The 26,925-nt window shown below is 34.6% G+C and overlaps 2 protein-coding genes and 1 long non-coding RNA gene across 17 annotated transcripts in view; 2 read left to right on the top strand and 1 right to left on the bottom strand.

Annotated features, from left to right (window-relative positions):
- The window catches only part of specc1 (sperm antigen with calponin homology and coiled-coil domains 1), a 182,656-nt gene that overhangs the window by 46,178 nt on the left and 109,553 nt on the right, over positions 1–26,925 (top strand). For 12 of the 15 annotated variants that reach the window (XR_012406454.1, XR_012406455.1, XM_685735.10 and 9 more), the window contains 2 exons: positions 1,069–1,264; positions 4,477–4,603. Coding sequence is in view for 12 of the 15 variants with exons in the window: in XM_685735.10 (XP_690827.4) it covers positions 1,103–1,264; positions 4,477–4,603 (289 nt within the window). In the remaining 3 variants the exon portion in view is untranslated. Of the gene's footprint in view, positions 1–1,068; positions 1,265–4,476; positions 4,604–17,283; positions 17,593–26,925 lie in introns of those variants that run through there. The other 3 variants (XR_012406456.1, XM_005168632.6, XM_073951568.1) reach the window with 1 other exon arrangement.
- cntrl (centriolin) overlaps positions 1–26,925 on the top strand; it is a 548,241-nt gene that overhangs the window by 516,667 nt on the left and 4,649 nt on the right. The gene's annotated exons all lie outside the window — the stretch shown is intronic.
- On the bottom strand, positions 17,288–23,236 carry LOC141385653 (uncharacterized). The gene is made up of 4 exons (XR_012406465.1): positions 22,384–23,236; positions 21,748–22,333; positions 19,499–21,530; positions 17,288–18,310 (listed from the first exon to the last, which is right to left on the bottom strand). It is a non-coding gene; the product is annotated as an uncharacterized lncRNA (long non-coding RNA).

Below are 26,925 nucleotides of genomic sequence, written 5' to 3'. Positions count from 1 at the left end.
TTGTTTACATGATAATTGTGTGTGTATATACAGTATAAATACACACATCCATATACAGTCTTGCCTAAAATTATTCATACAAATATTAATTATTAATAAATTGAGTAATGGTGTAAATAATTTAAGCTTGACTGTATATATACATAGAAAATTATTATATATTTTTATAGCTAAAATCTTTATATTATGCCCACACGGTATCTGCACACGCAGAAATCTGTAGATTTTTTGGCCAATGTTCAGCCTATTTTTGTAAACTTATATTTATTCAGTTTTTAAATTTCAGTTTTATTATTGACTAATATGAAAATATTCATATGATTCTTCACCTGGTTCAATAGTCTTTTAGTATATATATTATATGAGAGACTTGCTTTGTTTACCAAATAAGTAGATCTAATTGAATTTCCATTGCAAGCATTAAATAAAAGTTTAAAGGTATTATTTTTTATTTCATTTATTTTTATATACGATTCTCTCAAAATCATTCCACATAAATCCACAGATTTTTTTTTTTTTTTTTACAAAAATCTATGCAGAAATATTAAAAACATGTCCGCAAATTCTTCCATCTTCAATACTTCCATCTCAAAAATAAGAAAAACGGGTGTGTTTGATCCTGAAAAAAACATGGTATGCAAATCCCTGTCTTAATGAGTGATCGATTGAATCAGAATATATAACTCGCCTAATATTTGCTTCTTGTTGAACTGTGGTATAAAATCATTGACATTTGTGATTGTACTTACCTGATGATATTTAGTAAATCTGCACTCTAGTTGTTTTTGTAATATTAAATATATCTTATCTAATAAATAAAAATGGCTAATTTATGGTCGAATTAGGAAACATGTTTATTAAATACACAGGTTAGAATAGGCTGATTTTGAGTTTTGCAATTACGGGTATTTTGAATTCTGTAGGTGCAGATTCTGCAAGGTAAAGAGCAGCGCTTGTTTCATTTAGAATTTTTTTTTATAAGAGATTAAACTATTTCCCGAGTTATGATCTAAACAATAAACTAAACAATCTGTCTCTGACCCTTTGCTTCTTCTTGTTTGCCCACAGAACAAGTAGCTAGAGTTGAAGGACTGAGAGGACCATGTTAAAAGGGGGCACCGCCAAGGTGGCGCTGCCCAGGATGGGAGCCCCAGAACGTGCAAAGCTGTCCACCATCAGTTCACAAAGCACATACTCTGGCAACATCGGGATGAAGACCTCCAGGTCGTCTAGCACCATCGCCTCTGACCTGCGACTCAGCAAGGTGAGCTGTAACGCTGATTTAATATGACAGTGGAAAGAATGAGAAATAATGAATCACTGACATAGCATGTTATCAGCACATGTAGATGGAAAACTACAGAATGCTGAACAAAAGTGATGCAAACAATAAAATGCCTACAAGCCGTTTCACGGGATCACAGTTATCACGATTATTAAGCATTTATTAACTTCAAAACACTACTAGTTTGGAAAATCATTTAATTATTGCTTAATTCAGTAAAGAATTAAAACAGCACAAAATAATAATAAAACAAATAAACAATAGCCAATTTTTAAACCTTTTTTTGTGTTTGGCATTTAAACATAAATAATTTTACACTGAAAATAAATGACAGAACAACGAATGAATAAATAAATAAAAATAAGTATAAATAAAAAATGAGATTTGTCTAATGTAAATCTAAGCTACATATTAGTTTAGTATTTCCCTTTTAAAGAAAACAAATGTAGTCAAGAACTGCTGGAACTCTGTCTGAAAGGCATTCTGACTGTTACAAAATTGTTTGGTGTTTTCCTTTTGTATTTTTTCTCTTTGGAGTGGAAATGTGTATATTCCATACAAAGTACTGTAAGCTGAAAGGTCAGTTCTTGTCATGTGACTCGTGGTGCGCATTAGGGATGCCACAATTCTCAATATAATATTGAATCGTTCGGTACGACAGCCACGGTTCAATGTGCACTTGTGAATTGCGTTTATTTATTTTTTTTCGGTTTTACATTTAAACAATTTATGTGTGTTTTCTCTCTCCGATTTGACTGTTTGTGTGTGCCTGTAAGTCCACGAGCTGAGATGAGGAAACTCCTCCCCGCGAGTAAATATTCAATCACTATGCTCTAAAGTTAGGGGGCGCTTGACCAACATCCATCAGGCAACAGTACGAGGAAGCGCCGGCGTCTTTCAAATCTGCGGTGTGGTGACATTTCGGTTACATGTATAGCCTAGTCAAACAAAAACACTTCAAACATGACTGCACATCTGCAGTGCCATTACCCAGCAGTATCACTGTCTGAGGCAGGAGGGAAGGTAATAAAGTCCTCCAAAAAACAACAATCCCTCGCTGAATCCCTCCAGCAAACATACTGTACCCAACTGGTTCCGAAAGACACATAAAAATAACCAAGGCAGTTTTAAAGGTTCAGGACACCCCGGAGAACTTTTTTTATATTAACAGATGTGTGTGTGTTGAGCATCAGTTAAGACAATGTTAGCACCTGTCAGCTTTAATTGTGGGAAAAACTGGATAATTTTGAGCTTTTGTCAGCTAATTTCAGCTTCCGGGTTTAAAATAATTTTTGGGGCGGGATTAAAATCGGCGACGTAGCGCAGTACTGCAAGTGCAATGATGACGCTTCGGTTTCTCATTATTATTCTTAGCGGAGTTTTCTTATCCTATGTGAAGAGCTGGCTGCTTAATTATTCATGAGACCTGCCAGACCTGCCAGTGTCAAGCCCAAGCTTAGAGACACGGAAACCACGGCACAGTATTTAGCCGTTCATGAAGGCTCATATGCGTTTGTTTCCATCATCCACGGGGTTTGTTGCATGTTTTCCCCCGCGATCTTGTCAGGGCCGATCATACAGCAAAGCTGTGTGTGTGCTGCTAGCATTTTTGTCGGGAGAGCAGCAAGAGAATTAGAGAATGGCGGACGCTGTCTTTTATCAGGAGTTCATTCACATTCAGACACATCGCCGTGCTGCTGTGTTTGCCTAAATCCTCCAGATTACCAGCAGGGCTAATGGTTAAAATAGACGGGTCAGATGACCTGCTGCACTTAGTCTGCTGGATACGGGGATTGAGGGAGAAGTCCTCATTTATAGGGTTTACATGAACACACTTATCTTTATAATGATATAAATTGTGGTTATGTGTATATGTAATTACGAATAACAAATGTAGCAGGGCATTAAATCACTGTTCATTTCTTTGCATTTTAACTTTGTGAACTATAAACTCATGCGTCTCCTCACGATTCGTCTCATTTTGTGAGCTAACTGTCAACAACAGTTGTTCGCTCACGTTCTCCCCTGCTGGCTACGCCCACTCCTGCCCTATGCTTGCGGAGCTCCACGCCCATTAATCATGCATCTTTTGAAAAAATTCTGAAGTAGACTTTAACCGAAAGTGGGGGGTGTCATGGCCCTTTAAGTTTTAAGTACTGAAGTACAAATATGTTTATTTGAAATTGTCAATTTATGTTTATTAACCCCACATGTATGTTTATTCCCCAGTTTGTACATGGGCTACCTGTGAGATTTCAGTGTTAATTTTTTTATTATACAATACAGTAGGAACTAGTGTACTTTTCTTGGCTTCGATGTAAAATAAAGGAGTATTGCAATAAATCATTTTATTTTATTTTCTCCTTAACCTCTTACTGTTCCTATTGCCTAAGCATAGAATAACTCAAAAAAAAAAATACTTATGTGTCGCCACCTAAACAGAATCGAACCAAAAACCGTGTTAAAAAAACTGAGGTATGTATTGGACCGTAAGCCAACTGTATTGTTGCATCCCTAGTCTGCACTAGGTGCGCCTGGCAAGCATGAGCGCGTCACATCGCTTGCATGTTGCCGCCAATATGTGCATGCAAGCTCTGCGTCTCCATTGGAAATAGTGAACTTGTGCACACAAAAGATGGGATAAGTGAATGGCTTTTAGTTAATAGCTTCAGCCATAGTTAAAATCAGCCTTTAATCCAGCGTGCGCAGGTATTTACCTTGGTGTACAAGCAGGAACTTTAAACTGGTGCACAGTTGGCGTTACTTTTAGTTGCAGCAGTTTTTTTTCTGTGCAGAAACATGGTGTTGAGAAGTCTTTACGATTAATTAACATTGTTGAATTAAAGCACGGTTAATAAAGAAAATGGTTAATCGTTGCATTCCTAATGCCTTTTAATATACTCATTAATAAACTTTAAATCATTTTTGGATAGATTCACTGTTTTTAAATCAAAATAATGACATTTATGTTACTCATATGATAAAAGCTGTCCTCATTTCTATTTTTAGTGAGAAGGGAGTATATTCTTTATATATTCCTTGAGAAAAAAAGCTACATTTTGTCTTTAGATGTCCTTTATGGGAACAGACATGACTAAAACCTAAAAGGAACAAAACTCATTTTCATGTAATGCAGTTCACAAAATGAATCGCAGCTGTTTCACTGATTGTTCTGATGTTTTTGCGTGTAGATAAAGAGGGCGAGCAGTGATGATGCTCTGGCTAAACCTGTCCTGGGTTCAGTGTCCCGCATAAAGAAGACCATCACCACAGGAGCCATCGCTGAGCTTACAGACAACCGGCCACGCAGCGCATCAAGTAGGAATTTTTTTCATCTTTCAAATAATCGTAGAAAGCATGTTTAAGCTTAATCACAAAATGTTTCAAGTAGTTTACAATAACCTGAAGTACAATTGATATCTTGTGTGCAGTACAAAAATATCTTGATACGTGAAGACAAACATTGTACAAACTTGTGTTAAACATCATATATGTTCAGAAATAATTTGAAAAATAAAGAGAAACACAAAATATTTTCTCGCAAAAATGTGGACAGTTGTACTGATCAATCCAAAGTGAAGACAATTTGAATTTCACAAAACATGAAGTATTGCTAATTTGCGGATAGTTTTTACAGTGTGGTTGATATGAATAACAAAGAAAAGAACTGACATTATAAATATGAAATAGTACTTCTTTTTCATTTCTTGCACAATTTTTCCATTGTTTTTCTCTGATTGTTTTGACCACTGCGCTTTTTTTCTAGCATCTTTTGTAATGCCTCACCTGCATCCTAAAAACGCACACATTTTAACCATTGTCTCACATCCTTGTTTTCCCTACCCACTGCCTACATCTCACTTTTTATTTACAAGAATGTGTGAACTGCCCTTCAGCACAAGCAACATGCTCTGCATTATGATCCTTTGTGGAGTATTACATGGAGTGGATATCATGTGTGCAGTCATGTGCTCAGATCATTTTTTTCTTCTCTTCTGCTATCATTGTTGAATTGTCAATTTCTGTACCATTGGCTTATTATGACCCCTGAATTATTAGCCCCCCTATTTTTATATTTCCCAGTTTCTGTTTAATGGAAAGAAGATTTTTTTCCAACACATTTCTAAACATAATAGTTTTAATAACTCATTTCTAATAACTGATTTATTTTATCTTTGCCATGATGACAGTAAGCAATATTTGACTAAATAGTTTTCAAGACTAATTAACCTTTACTAGGTTAATTAGGTTAACTAGGCAGATTAGGGTAATTATGCAAGTTATTGTATAACAGTGGTTTGTTCTGTAGACTATCTAAAAAAATAGTTTTGGCTAATAGTTTTGACCTTAAAATGTTTTTTTTTTTAACTAAAAGCTGCTTTTATTTTAGCTGAAATAAACAAATAAGACTTTCTCCAGAAGAAAAAATATTATTAGACATACTGTGAAAATGTCCCTGCTTTGTTAAACATAATTTGGGAAATATATAATTTTAAAAAATTATTCAAAGGGGGGCTAATAATTCTGACTTCAACTGTGTGTGTGTGTGTATGTATAAATATATATATATATATATATATATATATATATATATATATATATATATATATATATATATATAATACATATTGTGTATATATATATTACATATTGTGTGTGTGTGTGTGTGTGTATATATATACACACACACTATGTATATTTATATATTGTGTGTGTGTGTGTATATATTATTATTATTTATTTATAATTAAAAACAGTAATTCCTTCATTTAAAAAAATCATGGCATACCATTGCATTTGAATGAATTATTAAACATACAAACATTTTCCAGTCTTAGACTTAATACCTTAAGTGTTAATGTCCACTTTTCATTACAAAGATGTTTATACACAGTACAAATATAATACTTCCCATTGCACAAAATAGCATGATACAAGTAACAGGTTTTGATAAAGGGAAAAATAGAGCTTTGCTAATGTCATTTGAGTTTATTGAGATTTTATGAGATCAGATAATAATGTAAATGTACTGTAAATATACTGTCACTTGATGATACATGATCTTTAACGCATAGTTAAATTGTTTGATAAAGGGAAAAATAGAGCCTTGCTAATGTCATTTGAGTTAGATTTTATGAGATCAGATAATGTGAACAAATATAATGTCACCTGATAATACATGATGTTAAATGAATAGTTAAACCTTCCTAAAAATGTCCTGACGTAATTTACTCACCCAAACCTGTATAGCCTTTTCTATGTGGAACACAAAATAAATGTATTTATAAAGAAAGCAACCAAATTGTTTCAGTGAGAATTGTCTTCAGATAATTTTTTTTAAATGTTATGTTTTGCTGAAGAAATAAATGATATAATATAGTTTTAAAAACATTATTTTGGGTGGAAATTAATAAGTAAACTTTGCTTTTTATTATTATTTACTTTATCCCTTTAATGTATGAATTGTTAAACCACTGCATCGTGGTCAGTGCATCAGTGCAGCTGATTACCTCTAGAGGGCCACAAGAGACCATTCTGCAATCCTGAAGAACCCTATGATTCATTTGCTGCCCTACATTGCATTAATTCTGACTCATTTGTGTTTGTCTTCATTGCATCAGTTGACTAATTGACAGAACTCAATGACAGTTGGACTGAATATCTAAGATCACTCTCTTGAGATACTGTACAAGCATAAAATAATTGCTGCTTGGTTTTAATCTGCAAGGTACGCATTTTTCTAATTCAATAACCAGTAAGCTTTCTCTCACAGTCTACTCTTCAGACTTAGACAAAGATTTAATAATATTGAACTCTTGTGCACTGTTCAAATTGACCATCCTTTTGTTATGTTCGGGATGAAAAAATGCACTGAATTAAACTGCTGTAAAAATGAATCAGATTTTTTTTCCAAGTTTTTTTTTGTCAGTTTTTAAAAAATCTTTTATTAAACCTCAGTCAAAACTCCAACTGATCAAAACTACTAAATTGTTTAGAAAATTTGCAGGATTTTTACTCTTTAATTGCCAAGTTCACAAATTAGGTCACTGATTTGGTGAAAAAAACAAAAAAACAAAATTATGTTGTTTTTTTATATAAAAAGTAATGTGGACTGTATCATTTGGCTCTGATGCATAGTTAGATTAAATTTTTTTGCTAATATACTGTTGGTGGCTGTTTTTGCCCCATTCAATTCCATTATAATCACATTTGATGGTGCATAAATTACGCAACAGTAAAACAGTAAAACAGATTGTCAACAGTAAAAATGACAAATTAGACCTCTTTCCAACAGGGAAAACCACCAAAAATCAAAAATGCATGATTGTATAGTGTCATGATTTTGTAATCCAAAAAATTTGGTTATAATGGATGTAAAATATGATAAAAGGTTTTTTAAAAATCCAGTCCTCAATTACTTTTTATATTGAAAATATGTCATCTCAAAATCACCCCAAAGTGGATAAAATTATCACCAACAGTACATACTTAAGGGTTAATATTGAGTTTGACTTAGGTGAGTATTTGACCTCCCCCGAATTGTGTAAATTCTGTTATTTATATTGTTTACATTTTTATTTTATTGTTATTGTTATTATTAACTTTGTTTATTTATTTTTTAACATTGTGTTTTTTTTACTTTCTATATTGTATAAAAAAAGTTGAATGATTGGCTGTGAAAGATGTATCACCATTTAAGCTGAAATGTTGTATTGGTTATGCTGCTACACTTAAAACAAAATAGAATGTTCATTCAATTAGACTTTAACAATGAGAGATGTCTTTTGCAGCAGAAAAGAACAGAATGTTATTAAAAAATTATCTAACTTTGAGTTTTAGATGATGGAGACAAATAAACAACCATTAAAAAGGCTTTGATGTGCTTGGAAAAATCATAAGATGAGAAAATATGAGATTTGACGGATTGTCTCTGTAGAGTGCATGTGTCAAGATCAGTGCCATATTTAATTCATTCGCTAATGGAAGCACGTCTATGCCGTTGCACTTGAGTGTCAGTTGCATTGATCAATTCAGTTGTCCAGAAGAAAGATGCGAGCTGAATAGACATGATGAATAGGAATGCTGCCTGGTGGCATGACCTCAGTGGGATTGGCAGTGGTAAAATACCAGCATCAGGGCGTAGCAGAATTCTTTGTACTTCATGTGATGCTCGGCTGGTTGTTTTAATTAAAGGAGGTGCTAACGTGCTCAATGAGGTTGGTGAGAAAATGACAAAGAGAATAAAAGACATAAATTCAATTCAAAAGTTGGGAAGAGTTTGTTTTTGAAAGATTTAGGGCTCAACAAGGCTGCATTTATTTGATTTAAAATAGTACAAACTGGTGGTTTAATGGATCGCAAATCTCATAGTTCAGATCACATATGTTTTTATAAGTCACGGATCGGACCATTTTTCGAATCAGCAAAAAAAGAGAGGAGATGAATGTCATTTGCTTTCCATTTATACAAGCATATCACTGCAACAATCAGAACATAGAACCTGTAATTTTAATAAAAAATAAAAATAAAGAAAGAACCAGCAGAAAAAAAAGAAGTATTCAATACAAAGAATAATCTTAGCTACTGTTGCTGATAATGCTAAAAATGAAAATCTATCATCTTGTACAACGTCATATTCATTGTCAATTAATCATTCAACAATACACACATAAAACTTTTTCATTATACTGTAGGTGTATCATTTCTGAAGACCTATGTAGTGACAATGTTGATGGTTGTTTGTATGAATGCAGATTGAGATCACCATCTTTTAATGTTTAATTGTGCAGCTTTACACTCAATGCATTAATGCAGGCTAAACAAACGGTGACTGAAAACACCTTTAATTTATTACCTAAGAAAGCATTTAGGTAGGTCCCATGCACCACAACTTTTTCTATTATCGTTATATTTTACTGGGAAGCCAAAATGCCTTCATACATGTGATTGAAATGACACAGAAGGCGATCTCTCTGCAATTGTTATAAATGTTGGATTAACCAACAAGTTCAAAAAAAATATTAATCTGTGGGTCAAGTGCAGTACGAACTGTGGGTTGTGATCCATACGAATCACAGAACAACTGTGATCTGTTACACCCCTAGTAAAAACTGTAATATTGTGAACTATTATTACTAGATTAAATGTTTGTTGTGCATTTTAATAGAAAGTCAGAATTATTTGAACTTCTGTGAAGTTCAGCTCTTTTTCATATATTCCCCAAGTGCTATTTAACGTAGGTTTTTTCAACACGTTTGTAAACATAATAGTTTTAATAACTACTACTATTACTGATCACTCATTTATTTTGTTAACAATTTTGTTGACAATATATAATATTTTTGTAGTTATTTTGAAAGATACTTTTGTAGTTAATTTGAAGATGCCAAAATGCTAACCAGTTAGCATTATATCTTTGAAACACAGTCCCTCTCCTGCCATCCAAAGCCATACCTCCTGAAAATACAAACGCGCGCACTTTAAAGATGACAGACTAGATCATGTCATTCGCAATTTAGAAATCTTTACAGTACTTCATAATATTACAATTCCAAACGAAAACCTGTGTTATATGTAGTATGTTTTCAGTTGTGTAGCAAGCTAAACTTTTCATGATGTGCAATATTTCATGCATGCAAGGATCGCTGGTCTCACTCTATCACACTCTTTGTCCTAAAGTGACTACTTTATGCTTGGTGCTTGTCCGGCGGGGTTTAGGTTCCCATGTGAAAGGGGCGTCAGCGTCAATGCTTCCCATTTACTTAGAATGGGTGACTTCAGACGTTGCCGAACTGCATTGTGGATCCGTCAGCGCTGCTTCAGTGGCATTGCTTGCTGCAGAAGTTGGGACTTTCTCAACTTTTCAAGCACAAATGGAAGCGTGAGCCAATCAGATCGCTGTATGCAAATGCACCAGCTCAGACAGTAGCTGATTGCTGACTAATTTCATTGGCTGATGCTGCTATGATGATCACATCAGCCCCAATTTCAGACACGCCCTCTGTCAAGCATTGACGCTGAAGCCCTGTGTGAATCGGGCGTTACACTTATTACGAAGTCATACTTGCATGCTATTTCAGCCCAAACAATAAAGGGAGCATTGTCATTCAAAAATGAACCCATGTGAATCTAAAACCAACAAAATTTAATTTGATTAACATTTTTTAGTCTTATGCCTCACCCAGAAGATAAAAATACATATAAATACATTTAAATAATTTACTTCAATCTTTACTAATGGAATGTGAAGAGACTTTCAACCAGCACAAACAAAAAATGTCTGTGAAGACAATCACCTACTGCAACTTATTAGATAACAGTGGTTGTTCTGTAGCCAATTGAAAATTCCCTAAAATCATATTAACGCCACAAGTTTGAATGGTAGTGGGTCTTTGTACTAACTATATGCAAATATGTGAAAAGTAGTTGTATCTTTAAAAAAGTGCAAATTTAATGTGCATTTTGCAAAATATCTGGTTCTTTATCAGTCCTAATTTCTTTGTTGTTTAATCACAAATTAAAATATGTCATGCAGTGGACAGGAAATGTGGTCTGATGTTTTAACAATGCATAATATTTATTATTCACCACTTGACAACCAGTAGACAGGAAATGTGGTGTGATATATTTTTCTTGCAATGATGATGAAACCACTCAAAGCATCAAAGTAGGAGAGCAGATTTGACACTTCACTGTGTAGTTATGTAATAATTTAGAATGCGAGTCAAATTTGAGTCAAGAAAATGAATCATAAATAATCTGTCTGCAGGCTATGTTAGTATTAGACATTTTTGCTAGAAGTCTGTTATCGTTTTATTCTCTTTTGTTTTCTCATTGTCATGTTTCTCTCATTATTATAATACTTATTAAATAATGTGATAAATCAGATCATCTTATCAGAGGATTTGTGGTCTGTCTAATACTAAACCGAGATATTCCATTTAAAGGAATTTCCACTTTCAAGTCAATGATTTAAAAATTGACTTAACGTAGGTGATGTAAAATGATCTGATTAAAAACAGATACAAGAGGAATAAAATGTATGAAATGCAACCTGAATTTTCAAACAGATTTTTAAAGGTGCCATATACTGCATTGGTTTAATAAGTTAAATTGTTCTCTGATATCTACATAGTAGGTTTATAGCTTCGGTATGTTCGAAAAATCTCCAGAAAAGGTTTAATAAGCTTTTGTATTACTTCATAAAATACAATCAGAAGGTCCATGATTGACCATATATGGTTCGTGTTGTAATTATTAATGAGCTCCGCTCTGACATGCCGCTCTTACAGACACACACACAAAGCACGGACAAATATAAACACAGAGTAACATTATCCTGATTTGCTCACCTGATCTGTTGTGGATAAAGGCTAAACCATAATTAAACTTGAAAAAAGAGAATTGCGATGTATCGCGTTTTGTTTCGAAGCTATATTGTCAAAGAAAGCAGCCAGGACTTACTATCAACCTTTGCATGAACATATGACAGTTGAGCCGAGTGATTTGACACGATTCAGAAGCCTGCACGTGCTTATTGAAACATACGCATCAAATATCACAATAAATGTGATAAATTAACAAAAGATGTAACTAAACATACCTCATGCCTCTTCAGTGTGAAGATGAATAAATGTGTAAAACGTAATTGCATTTTGTGTTCTAAAGCGATTTTGAACATGCCTCGTGCTCTAGTAATGCACAGTAAACAGTTTGGGGCTCGCGTTTTCAAAATAAGTCCCACATAGGTAGTAAGTAAAATATATGCTTAAAATAACTGAGGGAGGAAAATTATCACTGTTGTATCACTAGTAAATGTTTGGTTTATCAAATACAGTCTGAGGCGTTTATATTAATGATTTCAGAGTTTTTTTATGCATTCTTGATGACACGACTGCTCATAAGGTCCGGATGAATGACCTAAAGTAGGCAAGCATGCAAATGAGGAATGCATGGCCCGTGAGTCTCGTCACAGTTTGTTTTGTCTTCTGACTGCTCGTTGTCCACTGGTGTTTTACACTTGTGGAATTTACATGACGAGGAAACAGTGGTGTCTGAGGATCACAGTATGACCTTTTCCATATACTGATTTTTTATTATTTTATTATGCCTTGGTATATGCAGATTTTCATTATAGGGCACCTTTATTTAAAATACATTTTAAGACTAGCTTTGATCAAGGTATTTTTACCAGATGTCCTATTAGACCATGGTTTTATTACTATAAAACATTCTTTTAGACTGTCCTGCATTTAATGACTGCAGAAGGTTTTTTTAATGAAGTAAACTCACCCAAGGAAATATTTATTTTTATTTTTTATTATAAAAACCGTATCTAATTTATGTATTCATTTGTTTGTGATTTTAATTGTATATTTAATAATGAGACATTTTTGCTATGAAAATAGCCTTTGTTGCTGACATGGCATTAATAAAAATATATGATATGGATAAACAAATAAAAAATGGTTATAGAAGCTTATCAATCACAGCTATAGTATGTAACTAAAGCCATAGAATATAACTACATAACTAAAGCTCACGCCACCTTAGCCAGCCATAGCAAGGCGTCATCAATTATTTAAGAACGTTTTCCTTTGCTGTTAGGTCTCAAAAGTGAAGTGAAGCGAGAGGCACATGGTCTCCTCTCTATAAATAATGTCTTTGCAAGGGCTAGTGGACAACCTGGTCACAAGTTTTTCCTCTTTTGTTGTCTTTTAATTAACACTCCCATTTCCAATAGACAGTACTTGATAAAGCTCTGAGATCTGTTAAAGACCGAATGCTTAGATGGGGAATTGGGCTGGATGTATTAGCGCTTATGTCATTGTCAGACATGTTAAGTGTATGATTTAGTGTTGAGGATTTACCAAATTATAGCATTTTAATAATGCTTATATAATTTTTAATACTATAACATTTCTTTTTGGGAATGCGTTACAAATACAATTACAATGAGTTGTATTAAAATGTTAAGATGCACATAAAGTTTAATTATAAAAAAAGGAAAATAAAATATTGTAAATGTAATATACTTTTGCAACTTTATACTTTATGATAGAAAAGTGACAGACTTTGACAAATGTATTTCTTGATTATCTGATATTTGTTTATTGTGGTTTTATAATATATGACCTATATTGCATTGCGTAAATTACTAAAAGTAGTACATATGATCAGAAAATACATAATTATTATTTTCTGCTTTTCAAATCTCATTGAGATATTTAATTTTATTTTCTTGTACAATAAATGGGCTCTATTTTATCGATCTAGGTACAAAGTCTGAAGCGCAGGGCGCAAAAGCATTAAGGGCGTATCCGAATCCGCTTTTGCTATTTTAAGGACGGAAAAATACGGCGGCGCATGGTCTAACAGGGTTGAGCATATTCTCTTAATGAGTTAATGGTGCGTTTTGAGAATAAACCAATACGAGTTTGATGTCCCATTCCCTTTCAGAGTCAGTTGCGTCACACCATGCCACATTTGATTATTACATGGCAGAGTTTGTAAGTGGAAAAACTGAACACTTCACTAGCAAGAAAACAGTTAAACGGTGCATCTGCAAAGCGAGAATGAGAGAATGAGCCTCCACCATTCAGCCTTTACTTTCACTTTTACTCTTTTGTGGATAAGGAAACGTGTTGCCTGCACATATATCAATTAGCCTACATAATTAATTTTGTTTGAGCACAAAGATTTGTTTCATACATCCTGCGTGTTTTAAGCAATGTGTTTTAAGCAACTGAGGGAGTTAAGCCAGCTTTTCAAGACAATACATGAATTTAACTATTATTAGAGAAGCACATCAATCTTAATACTGATAAAGCTGTTTGACCTCTTATTAACTTAAAGATATGCTCAAATAAAAAAAAATTGTATGAAAAAATAAAAATGAGTTCTTCAAACAGTGTGTATCTGCTGTTTTGTGTTTGTAACCCCCTGGAATGCTTTGCCCTATTAAATTCCAGCCCCTTTTTTTCTACACCGAAAGATGAACCCAACATTTATTTTTAGAAGTAATTGAAAATGTTGAGCTCAGCTTGTACTGAAGCTGGAACATTCGAACAGTGTAACCCTGCGCTTGTGTTTGGTCAGTGAGAGGTCTGGGTGGGCACAGATCAGTTTAGTTTACAGAGGCTTTGTTCTGCCTCTGTTTGTGACTGAGTGAGCTACAGGAGTGCAGATTAGAGCCGAGCTTATTTACCAAGGGTGGAGAGATTTTATATAACCTTAGTAAATTCAGGAATTAGGGAAAGAAGAAAAAACACAAAAAGAACAATATGATAATATTTCTCACCCCCTTTAATAACTTTAATAATTCACACTCCCTCATAAAAATGAAGTGAAAAGCATAGAGACTTCTGTACTTGAATAAATAAAAGGAGAGGCACTCTAATAAGTAGGAAAATAAAACCAAGAATGGTTTGCGTTTGCAGTGGTGGAAATAACGGCGCTATAAATTAACGGCGATATTTTATTCAGTAACTAATAATTAAATGAATTACTGTTCCCCCTGTTACAACGCTGTTACCGTTAGTAGAAAGCGCGTTACTATAACACTGACTGAAGCAGTTTTCATGCAAGCAGCGTCTCTCAGCCATAGGACCTCTCTTTCTCTCTCTCCCTCTCTCTCTGTGTGTGCGTGCGTGCGTGCGTGTGTGTTCGGGGCAGGACACAAAACCAACCACTGATGAGGATTGGCGTGTCTGTAAATGTCCATCATTTGCCAATCAGAGGCAGAGTAGAGCGGGTGTTCACATAAGCGCACACCAACAACCAGGGGTCAGTATTATGGCAAATCTAACATAGGTAGCATTTGCAAACTGTAAATTTAAGCACTACTTCTCCATTGTTGAGGTGAAATGCAAGAATGTTTATGTATCATGCAACTTTTGCCCGGAAAAAAAAGTCGCTCTGCGTCAGTGACGAGTAATTCTAATCTAATGAAGCACCTCACGGCATCACATGCCACCACAAAATTAGTGGCTATATAGTTTATAATGTGAGCTCTGCTACAGAATGAGGAGACAAAGCCACGACGCCAAAACAAACAAAAAGAAATTTTCTCCACTGCAAACACTTGTTACTCAGACAGTATTAATAATAACTAAGTATATAGTGGAGGACATGCTGCCTGTGTCTGTCATATTGTCCAACAACAACATTAAATAGTGTAGATTAGTGTACGAGGTTTTAGATTTATTTTTTTGTCATTTGACAAATTAGATTTGGTAACTCATTATTTTGATGGTCCATTTGAGTATTAGTAGACTGTAGAGAAGCGCTCTCGCTCAGCACAGTGGAGATTGCTTTAGCTATATCGTTTAAGTCGGTTGATATGTAGTGACACGCAGTCAAATATTTTTCCGAAAAGATCAGCCACTTTTGACGCTCATAAACAACCATAAAGTCTTCGTGCTGCAGGTATTAGGAGGTTTGCTGAAGGTGCGCAGCTGTCAAGCAGTGAGGGGTTTGCGTCTTTAATAAACTGCGACAGTTTGCGTTCACTAAACAGTAAGAATGATTAATAAATCGATGTGAAACGGTCCCTTAAAAGTCACGTCTCGCTTTCAGTTTCGGGTTTAGGCACATTTTGCACTCACACACAAGCGTACCGCGCCAAAGCCCAAGTGAACCGTGCTCTGGCATACCTCTTCCAACCGGGCCAGGGCCGGCCAAGTAAACTGTGCCTGAGCCCGATTCAATGCACTCACACTTCTCAAACGATCTGGAAAACGGGCCTGGGCATGGTTCGGATAGCATAGTGTGAGTAGGCCCTAACTGACTATAAGAAACTTTGGAAGTACATGTCAACTTACAGTAACCCCAACCCCAATCTAACAGTCTACTTATAATCTAATGAGAATTAGTTGCAATTTAACTTAAATTCAACAAACGGATCATCAAATTAAAGTGGGACCTTAGATTTTAAATATACAATATGGGTTTTTAAAAACATATTAAATGGATTATTTATCCATATTTATTATATGTTAATATAATACTGTAAAAATATTCATTATATAAAGTTTATTTATTGCAATAAATGCTGTGACGATCTATCCCTTATTAGTAAAGGACGTTAGTCTTGTTTTTGAGTCTCCCACTATGCTGACACATAGGCATTTGTAGCTCCGCCTTTTTTCGAAAAGAGCACAATCTCATTTGAATGTAAAGCGACAGTCAGTAAATGGCACAAAACTTCACATACACACTCTAGGTGCATCAAAGACTTATTATATAGGTATAATAGGTCCTCTTTAAAACATCCTTCTATTATTGTGTGTATAGTGTGAGGCTTTTATTTGTATGATTTTATTTGTATATTTTGTTCCAATCTGCTAAAATGGCAGGGATGTTTAGGCAAGCTTTCTAATTTCTAAGCTTTCATTTTTATGCTAATTAGGCTGTGTATTAATTCATAAGCATTAGCCACAAATGTGCAAAACAGTTACAAAATGTTACTATATAGTTATTACACATTACTAAACAAATGAATAAGGTCAAGGAGAAACAGAGTTGTACATTTTGTATTGTTAAGCCAGGGACAGACTCTGCCTAAGATGTGTTTTTTCTCCCTAGCATGAATATTTATCATATGCACATGAATAGAGAATAAGGCGGAGAGAGGGAGGGAGCTAAAGAAAATAACACATTCATCTTTCAATGCCTCCTACTGGGAACAGAACAAAACAGATCAATCTAAACTCTCCCGTTGGGTGAAAAAGCAGCAATTTATGACAAAAACATGACTTTGTAAATGTGTGTAATCCTCAGAGCAGATCAATAAGTTTAGAAAAGTTCATGACAAACAGATCCTTCTCTTCTTTATAATCAGTTTTTTTTATCATTCCTGAATACTGGAGTGAAAGGAAGAGTGAAGAGGGAGTTGTTTGCTGTAATTTTCATGCTTCGGCTTGAGGAGGAGGAGCAGAAATGTGATGAAGTGAAGCCACGCCCCCCACAACATAGACACGATCTGTCTGAAACACACTGAACAGACTCCCGCTGCAGCTGCTGCCCGACACTGAGGGAAGTGATTGAGAATAAGAGAGAGTTGCACTGGGACAGACTGACAGTGAGCAGGAATGTTGTCTAGCCGCTGATTCACTGCCAGCAGGGCGCGAGGAGAGGACAAACACCTCTGTCTTATTGTCTTTGTCTCGTACGCACCGGTGGCAGTAAACTGGGACTGGCTGAGCAAACGTCCTCTGTCAGGTGCAGCTGAGCCCTTCTCTGATGGATTAGTGTCTTCTGTGGAGCCATGGGGAACCAGGAAACCCGGGTGGAAGATCCGGACACAGGTCTGAATAACATATCACCATGCTGTGGATTTGATGCGTTTATTCATTTTAGATGGGGATTGTATGATTGTTAGAGCGATTAACTCTCTTTTTGTTTAGTCTTGTTATTTACTTGCTCCATAGATGTACGCAGGTATTTAATAATTCAGTATTGTGATAATGAACATGTACTGTATTAATGTTGTGGGCACTTTAAAATACAGATAATTATTATTTAAACTCTTAAAGTGCTTTTTAAGAATATTCACAGTGCAGTGGTGCGGTTGCACTTTACAATAAGGTTTCATTAGTTAATGTTAATTAAGTTATTTACTGACATGTAAATAATGAACAATACTTGCACAGCATTTATTAATGACGGTTCAACGTTTACTAATGCATGATAAAAATCAGAATGCATGCTTGTTTACATTAGTTAATGCACTGAGAGTTAATAAAGTAACAAAAAAAGGTTTTTTTTTAAATCTTAGGATAGTCTCTTAGTTAATGCATAATAACACAAACATTACGATAATTTAAATGCAGTTAATTGAATTGAATTATAATATATTAATTAAATACTTTGTTTTCCCAGAGATGGGTTGCAGCTGGAAGGGCATCCGCTGCGTAAAAACTTGCTGGATAAGTTGGCGGTTCATTCTGCTGTGGCGACCCCGGATTAATAAAGGGACTAAATTGACAAGAAAATGAATAAATGAATAAATACTTTGTATTATACCTTTTAATATACGCTCACCGGCCACTTTATTGGGTACACCTGTCCAACTGTTCGTTAACGCTAATCTCTAATAAGTCAATCAAATTAACTCAGTGCATTTATGGATTGGTCAAGACGATCTGCTGCAGTTCTAACTGAGCATCAGAATGGGAAAGAAAGGTGATTTAAGTGATTTTGAACGTGGCATGGTTGTTGGTGCCAGACGGGCTGGTCTGAGTGTTTCAGAAACTGCTGATCAACTGGAATTTTCATGCACAACCATCTCTAGGGTTTACAGAGAATTGTCAGAAAATGAGAAAATATCCAGTGAGCGGCAGTTCTTTGGGCGCAAATGCCTTGTTGATGTCAGAGGAGTATGGCCAGACTGGTTACAGCTGATAAATTGTTTCTTGTAACTCAAATAACCACTCATTACAACTGACATATGCAGAAGAGCATCTCGGAACGCGCAACACATTGAACCTTGAGGCGGATGGGCTACAGCAGCGGAAGACCACACCGGGTGCCACTCCTGTCAGTTAAGAACAGGAAACTGAGGCTACAATTCGCACAGTCACCAAAATTGGAAAATAGAAATTTGGAAAAACTTTTCCTAGTCTGATGAGTCTCGATTTCTGCTGTGATATTCGAATGGTAGGGTTAGAATTTGGCATTAACAACATGAAAGCATGGATCCATCCTGCCTTGTATCAACGACTCAGCCTGGTAGTAGTGTTGTAATGGTGTGGGGCATATTTTCTTGGCACACTTTTGGCCTATTAGTACCAATTGAGCATCGTGTGAACACCACAGCCTACCTGAGTATTGTTGCTGACCATGTCCATCCCTTCATGACCACAGTGCATCTATCTTCTGATAGCTACTTCCAGCAGAATAATGTACCATGTCATAAAGCGAGAATCATCTCAGACTGGTTTCTTGAACATGACAATGAGTTCACTGTACTCAAATGGTCTCCACACTCACCAGATCTCAATCCAATAGAGCACCTTTGGGATTTGATGGAATGTGAGATTTGCATCATGGATGTGCATCCGACAAATCTGCAGCAACTGCGTGATGCTATCATGTCAATATGGACCAAAATCTCTGAGGAATATTTCCAGTACCTTGTTGAATCTATGCCACGAAGGATTAAAGCAGTTCTGAAGGCAAAAGGAGGTCCAACCCAGCACTAGTAAGGTGTACCTAATAAAGTGGCCTGTTAGTGTAGATAATTGATAAAAATAATATAAGACATTGTGATAATACAGCAATTTATCACAACAACAAAATTTTAATACATCATAAGCCTACTCTGATTATTTTCTACATTTTGTCTCATCTGCAGTTTTTCCATTCTCCACTGTTTCACTCTGTCATTGGTTCTGGTTTGCATTTTCACTCAGTATCGGTGTGTAGCTGTAGGGGGTGAACACAAGCTGAAAAAAGAACCTGAGCTTTTATTCTTACTGTATATGTCTGGATCTTATTCCTACTGATCGCCGCACTGTGTGTATTTCACCCTAACTTGAAGCATCTCAGTAGTGTTCATACAGCAATGCAAGGATCATGTTGCTTATATAGGGGATTTAAACAAGCACCCAACACTAAGTAATCACCCCGTCCTGTCACATGCTTGGGCTGCAAACATTAATGAGACTTGCAATTTTTCATCCAGCAGGGCCATACATTTCTCATAAATTTACTTTCGAGGAGGGTTAATTGTAGCTGATTTATTGTAGTGTTTGGTGGAACAGAAAGGAGGGCAATACAATAGTCAAGCCTGCTGGTTATGAAAGCATGTATTATATCCTGTATTACTGACTGCTGACAAAAATCCCCCTGAATCTGAGTCTTCGGATTTGTTTTCTGTCTTAAACTTAAACTCTGAAATTACCATTAACAGTTGAAGTCAAAATTCTTCGCCCTTCTGTAATTTATTTATTTCATTTTTCTTTATGTTTAAAAGAGCAAGGAACTTTTCATAGTATGTCTGATAATATTTTTTCTTCTGGAGAAAGTCTTATTTATTTAATTTCGGCTAGAATAAAAGCAGTTTTAAGTTTTTAAAAAAACATTTTAAGGTCTATATTGTTAGCCCCTTTAAGCTATATATTTTCACTGTTATACAATGACGTGCCTAATGACCATTCATTCATTCATTTTCTTTTCGACTTGATGCCTTTATTAATCTGGGGTCGCCACAGCTAAACGAACGGCCATCTTATCCAGCATTTGTTTTACACAGCGAATGCCCTTCCAGCTGCAACCCATGACTGGCAAAGCTTAATGACCACAACTTGCCAAATGTCAACAACTTTAAATGTCACTTATAGCTGATTACTAGTATCTTAAAAAATATCTAATGAAATATGATGTACTTTCAGCATGGCAAAGATAAAATAAATCAGTTATTAGAAATGAGTTATTAAAACTATTATAGTTAGAAATGTGTTGAAAATCTTCTTTCCATTAAACAGAAATTGAAGGAAAAAATATACAAGGGGGCTAATAATGCCAGGGGGCTAATTTCTGACTTCAACTGTATATACAATACAAAGTATTTTCTTTAGCTGTTCATAGTACTTAAATATCAGGCACCTGATTGGTTGTCAGTTTCCTGTTATCTAGCAAAACATTCTACAACCCAATCTTATTGGAAATACATGGCTTAGCGTGCATTTGTGTAAAATGCATTGCTTTGGGGAAGTTTTGTTGCACATTTCAGGTTTAGTCAATGTGAGCGTATCTTTTTTGCGAATTTGAAATTCACTACTTTGGGGTATTTTTTATTTATTTTTGTTATACGTGTCAGATACTAGGGCTGCACAATATACTGTTAGAGCATCGATATCGCAATGTATGCGCAATAGTCACAATGCAGGATTAGATTAGATTATTTATTTAAGATTAAAAGATATTATTATTTTAAAATAATTTATACAATGATGACTAGGTTATTTTATGTTTGATTGTTCAATTTCTGTACATGAGTACTGTTAGACCATCCAGACGACCATAAAGCACTGTATATTTAACTTTTTTCTTTGCTCTGTCATATTTGCATATGCTTGTAATGTATAATAATTTATGCAAACGCACTGCAGAGAAAAAGACTCAATCATCCCAATCTATCTAAATGAATGAAATCTTTCCAAATAGAGTTATTCAAATCTTCTGGTGGAAAATATTTATAATCGCAATATACAGTTGAAGTCAGAATTATTAGCCCCACCCCCTTTGATTTTTTTTTTCTTTTTTAACTATTACCAAAATTATGTTTAACAGATAAAGGAAATTTTCACAGTATGTCGGATTTTTCCTTATTTAGAAAGTCTTATTTGTTTTATTTCAGCTTGAATAAAAGCAGTTTTTAATATTTTAAAAACCATTTTAAGGTAAAAAACATTAGCACCTTTAAGCTGTATTTTGTTTTAATAGTCTACAGAACAAACCATCGATATACAATAAATTGCCTAATTACCCTAACCTGAATTGTTTACCTAATTAACCTAGTTAAGCCTTTTATGGTAACTTTAAGCAGTATAGAAGTGTCTTCAAAAATATCTAGTCAAATATTATTTACTATCATCATGGCAAAGATAAAATAAAATCAGTTATTAGAAATGAGTTATTAAACTATTATGATTAGATATGTGCTGAAAAAAAATCTTCTCTCCGTTAAACAGAAGTTGAGGGGGGCTAATAAATCAGGGGGGCTAATAATTCTGGCTTTAACTGTATATATGGCAGAAAAATAAAATATTGCAATTTTTTCCTGTATCAGATACACATCCTTCTTTTTTATCGAACATTTTAGATTTTGAACTATATACAACAAAGCCTGAGAAATATCAAATATAATAAAAGCAGTAATAGTGCAATAATAGATACAAAATGAGGATTGAAACATATGTGATATACAGTCTCTCCTATATACTGACCAAAATTGTACAGTTTTCTTATTTTGGCTGTGCTATATTCCAAACTAATAATGTCCAGTTTCCAAGAAAGATCAACTGGAGTACACCATAAAAAATGCTGGGTTGCTCACAATTCCTTAATGTTGTCCCAACACAAATCAAGTTAGCTTGATTGGATTTTTTTTTTTAAATTTGAATTGATTAAACATAAAATAACTTGAATTTTCCTTTAAAAAACATTTGGAATTGTGTTAGTTCAACTTACTTTAAGTAAGTAGATTGAACAAACAGCAAAAGTAATTTTTTTAATGTAGATGGATCCATTTATAGTTTCAGAACTGTTTTTCGCAGCAGTCAGAACAATGGACATAATTCTTTATCAGTTGATAGATTAAGCATTAATTAAATGTAATGGATCACATTGGGTCTGAGTTCTCATTGGATCTGATAGAGTACACACATTGTTTGCATGTGAATGCAGGGCTTGTACAGATCACACTCTAGCAAATCACTGACCAAAACCCAACCAATAGTGTTTTCAGAAGCAAATGTAAGAGAAATGTGTGTCAAGTTTTACCTTGATTTTACTTCTTTGGTGCTTCTTTGGTATTGAAATCAAGTGTTCTGTATCAAACACTGTACAAAGGTAATCTACTGAACAAGCTGATCATGCTGTTATATTGAGACAGATAGGTTAGGCAAATGTATTCGAAAAATTACATCATAGACAGTTTCAAATCATAGGCAGTTTAGTCATTTTGTAGTATTTATTTGGTGTTGCAAAGAACTGCATAAAAATAATCCTTTATTTATTGATAATATGTCCCTGTAACTATCATTAGTGTGGAAAGGAACAAAAGTTGTTGGTGTCGTATTTGTCCGTAGTGTTAATTTTACCTACACTGTAAAAAAAAAAAAAAAAAATCTGGTTTCCACTAAATTAAAGTTATACAAAGTTTGACTTAACATTTTCAATCAATTTGATTAATACAAATTGAGTTGACTAGAATTTATTCGATTCAACAACAAAAAACAAAAAGGCAGCAATAATGCAGCAGGAATTTTTACAGTGTACAAAACTGCAGTCAAATGTATGTTAAAATAATAAATACAAAATCAGGATTAAAACAAATGTGATATTCAGTCTTTCCTATATTTGACCAAAATTATACATTTTTCTTCTTGGCGCTATTTATTTTGACTGCAGTTTCACAAAATATAGAAATGAAGGCTGAAGAACGTGTTTCCAGTGGAAATGAACACTGCAGAGCAAGGCTTCATAAACCAAGGTAAAATGTAATCTACTTCTGGCAGTGGTCAAGTGGTCAGTCTAAATTTAAACAGTGTTTAGATTGACAGTTTGTCATTTCAAAAACATAAATGCACTATAAAATATAAAATAAAATGTATAAAATATAAATTCTTTTAAATAATTGCATAACAAAAAGGAGAAAAGGTCTCGATTTCATGCCAACTTTGAGCCAACATTTAAGCTTCTTTTGAGGTTTAAGCTTCTAAGGAATCAGCAAGCAGCATCTTAGCAACAGCACAGCAACACCCTGACATCCCTCAACACCCTAGAGCAGTGGTAAAAATTGCAAGCACCACTGACATTTTTTTTCTGAATATATAAAAAATGTAGTTATTTATTTGTCCATACGTGAGCTAGAAATGTGCTGAGTGCAGCAGAATGAAATAAGCCTCAAAGGGGAAGAAAGAAAATCACTGTGTGTGAGTGTTATCATCCACATTTCACCCCAGGGGATAAACTTTGTTGCATTTCCATTTCATAGTTTGCATCATTTCATCCAGCTTTAACTGCAGAGATTTAACGCAACAGTCTGCTTTATCTCGCCATCCTCTGTCCTGGGTGTCCCTTTCTCCAGATCATATATTTGCGCTGTCTGTCTTCTAGACTTATTTACGACAGCTGATAACAGTTGACATCTCTGTCATTATAATCCTCTCCTGTGTTGATGATTGGATATTACATTTAAAATCGAGTTCTCTGATGTTGGTCTTCTTAGTAAGACCACTAATCGGTCTCTTTGTAAGACATGCTGGAATTTGAAGTTCTGGTGTGTGTGTGTTTGTGTGTGTGTGTGGTAAATGAGGATGTGTGTTGTCTGGCAGTGAGATTGCTGCTGACAACCAGTTTACCACCGCAGGAGCCTTATCTATGATTGAAAACACCGCCAAACGCTGTGTGTTTGCGGGTGTTTATGTGTGTGTGTGTGTGTGTGTGTGTGTGCTTGGAATGAAACGGTATGTTGTTATTCTAAACACTCAAAACACTCCTGAGCTGAGGTCAGACTTTATCTACCTCTACAGCTTGAGCGTTTGGCAAGAGTGAAGATTGTTTTAAGTATCAGTAGCAATGTCATGAATGTTCATGTTGATGATATGTCCTTACACTGTTAAGATACTGGTAATCTCTGGTGGAAAAGAAAGTGATTTATTTATGATGTAAAAGTTGTGGTCTGGTGTAATCTTGAGTCTTTAAAAAGTTGAATGAAGGAATTAAAACATTTTGAAGTAGCGGTATTCCGAATCTACAGCACGTAATACAATTCTTGTCGTTTGACAACAAATAATAACTTGACTTCTAGTTGATCATTTGGAAAAGTGGCAGTAGGTACATTTTTCCAATGAATCATCTGCTGAACTGCATCCCAATCATCACAAATACTGCAGAAGACCGATCGGAACCTGCATGGAAGAGTCATGGTTTGGGGTTACATTCAATATGGGGGCGTGCGAAAGATCTGCAGAGTAAATGACAACATTAATAGCCTGAGGTATTAAAACATTTGTGCTGCCCATTACATTATAAACCACATGAGAGGGCAAATTCCAGGATAGCGCTCCTTCACATACTTCAGCCTCCACATCAAAGTTCCTTAAAGCAAAGAAGGTCAAGGTGCTCTAGGATTAGCCAGCCCAGTCACCAGACATAAACATTATTGAGCATGTCTGGGGTAAGATGAAGGAGGAGGCATTGAAGATGAATCCAAAGAACCTTGATGAACTCTGGGAGTCCTGCAAGAACGCTTTCTTTGTCATTTCAGATGACTATAAGGTATTTAAGTCATTGCAAAGATGTATGGATGCAGTTAAGTTATTATTTGTTGTTTCTAAAACTTGGATAGGCATCAAGACTTTTGTCAGGTAGTGTACATCTAGAATAATTTAATATTACTACAGTTTAGGCTTTACGTTTGTGATCATAAAATATTAATAATGAATGCAATGTTGAATACTACTAGTTAAGCAATTGCATTTAGTTGCAATAAATCCTGCTAAATATATACACAAGCTGTCATATTTTGGCCGAACTACAGATCTGTATGAAGTCATTAATTCAGAGCTCAGAGTTTTGACCACTTGCCCAGTTAAATAAAATATGTTTGTGGTTGCATAGTTAGATGGCCTTTGATAAACCTTAAATGCATTTTCCATACATCAGAATTAATCACTTTATAGTTGTGATTTCAGCCTATGTTGTTTGCTGAACTCTTGAGCACTTTAAAACGTGGATTAGTAACACTTCTTTTTAAATATGTAATGTTAACCACGTGTTTTGAAATATATTGCTTCATGTTTCTTATTGCTCAAAATGTATCCATGTTCAAGAGTTAATCCCGGGCATTCATGAGATGACATTTTAGACTGTGCATTCTTAAACCTTTATGTACTTTTTTGCATACAGTGTTTGTGGTGGCATTGTTTGAATTAACATTCATGTGACCTGTTTACGTAAAAGTTGTCGCAATGCACATCCTCATTTTATACAGCATATTGAAGATCGCTGTATAAACTTTTTTTTGCTTTCAATTGAACAATACACACTAAGGTAAGAAAAAAACTGTATTTTGACTTCAATTGGTGCATTTTCCATACAAAAATTGACACTTTTTTATTTTTATTTTTTTTAATCAAAAAGTGATTTCACATTTTTGCAGTTAACAACACCAAAATAAATGTTAACTCTGCCTCAAAATAACAAGTGTCCTTGTTTGGGGTTGAAAGTGGTGGGTAACACTTTAGTTTGTGCCAATTCTCACTATAAAATATTGGCTTGCCAATATTTCCTGCCTAATAGGATATTGGATGTTTATTAGAACTTATAAAATAAAACGATCTTACCGAATTGTACCTAATACCAAAATTACTATCTTAATAACTTTTTTAATAAGCTAAGGAGTTTATTAAGACATAAGTCATAGTTAATGGTTTATTAATAGCCAGAATTGTACCTCAACCCTTGTGTATTGTTCAGATTTACTACCCTTTCATTATGTTAGTGACATAATGTTTTGGCCCATTGAGTTAAGGACGTTTTTGACTGCATTTTTTGATGATCAACAGTAAAAATGACAAATTTGACCTCTTTCCAACAATAAAAATCATCCGAAATGTAGGATGCATGATTACATGGTGTCAAAAAATTTCTTTATAATGGAAGTCAATGGGACAAAAATAGCCACTAACATAATGAAAGGGTAGTAGATCTGCCCATAGTGCATTGTTTGGTTACATTTCAAAGCGTTTTTTCCCAAAATTAGATTTACCAAAAATCATTCCATTTGCTAAAACACAGAAAATGTTGTGGCCAAATAAATACTCAAAATCCCCCCAAAGTGGATGAAAACATCTCCAACGTTACACATAAAATGAATATATAATAAAATAAAGTGGGACCAAAGTAGT

Source organism: Danio rerio, chromosome 5 (genome assembly GCF_049306965.1).
Source record: "Danio rerio strain Tuebingen ecotype United States chromosome 5, GRCz12tu, whole genome shotgun sequence".
In the NCBI taxonomy this organism is placed as follows: domain Eukaryota; kingdom Metazoa; phylum Chordata; class Actinopteri; order Cypriniformes; family Danionidae; genus Danio; species Danio rerio.
This window is presented reverse-complemented; position numbering and strand designations above follow the sequence as displayed.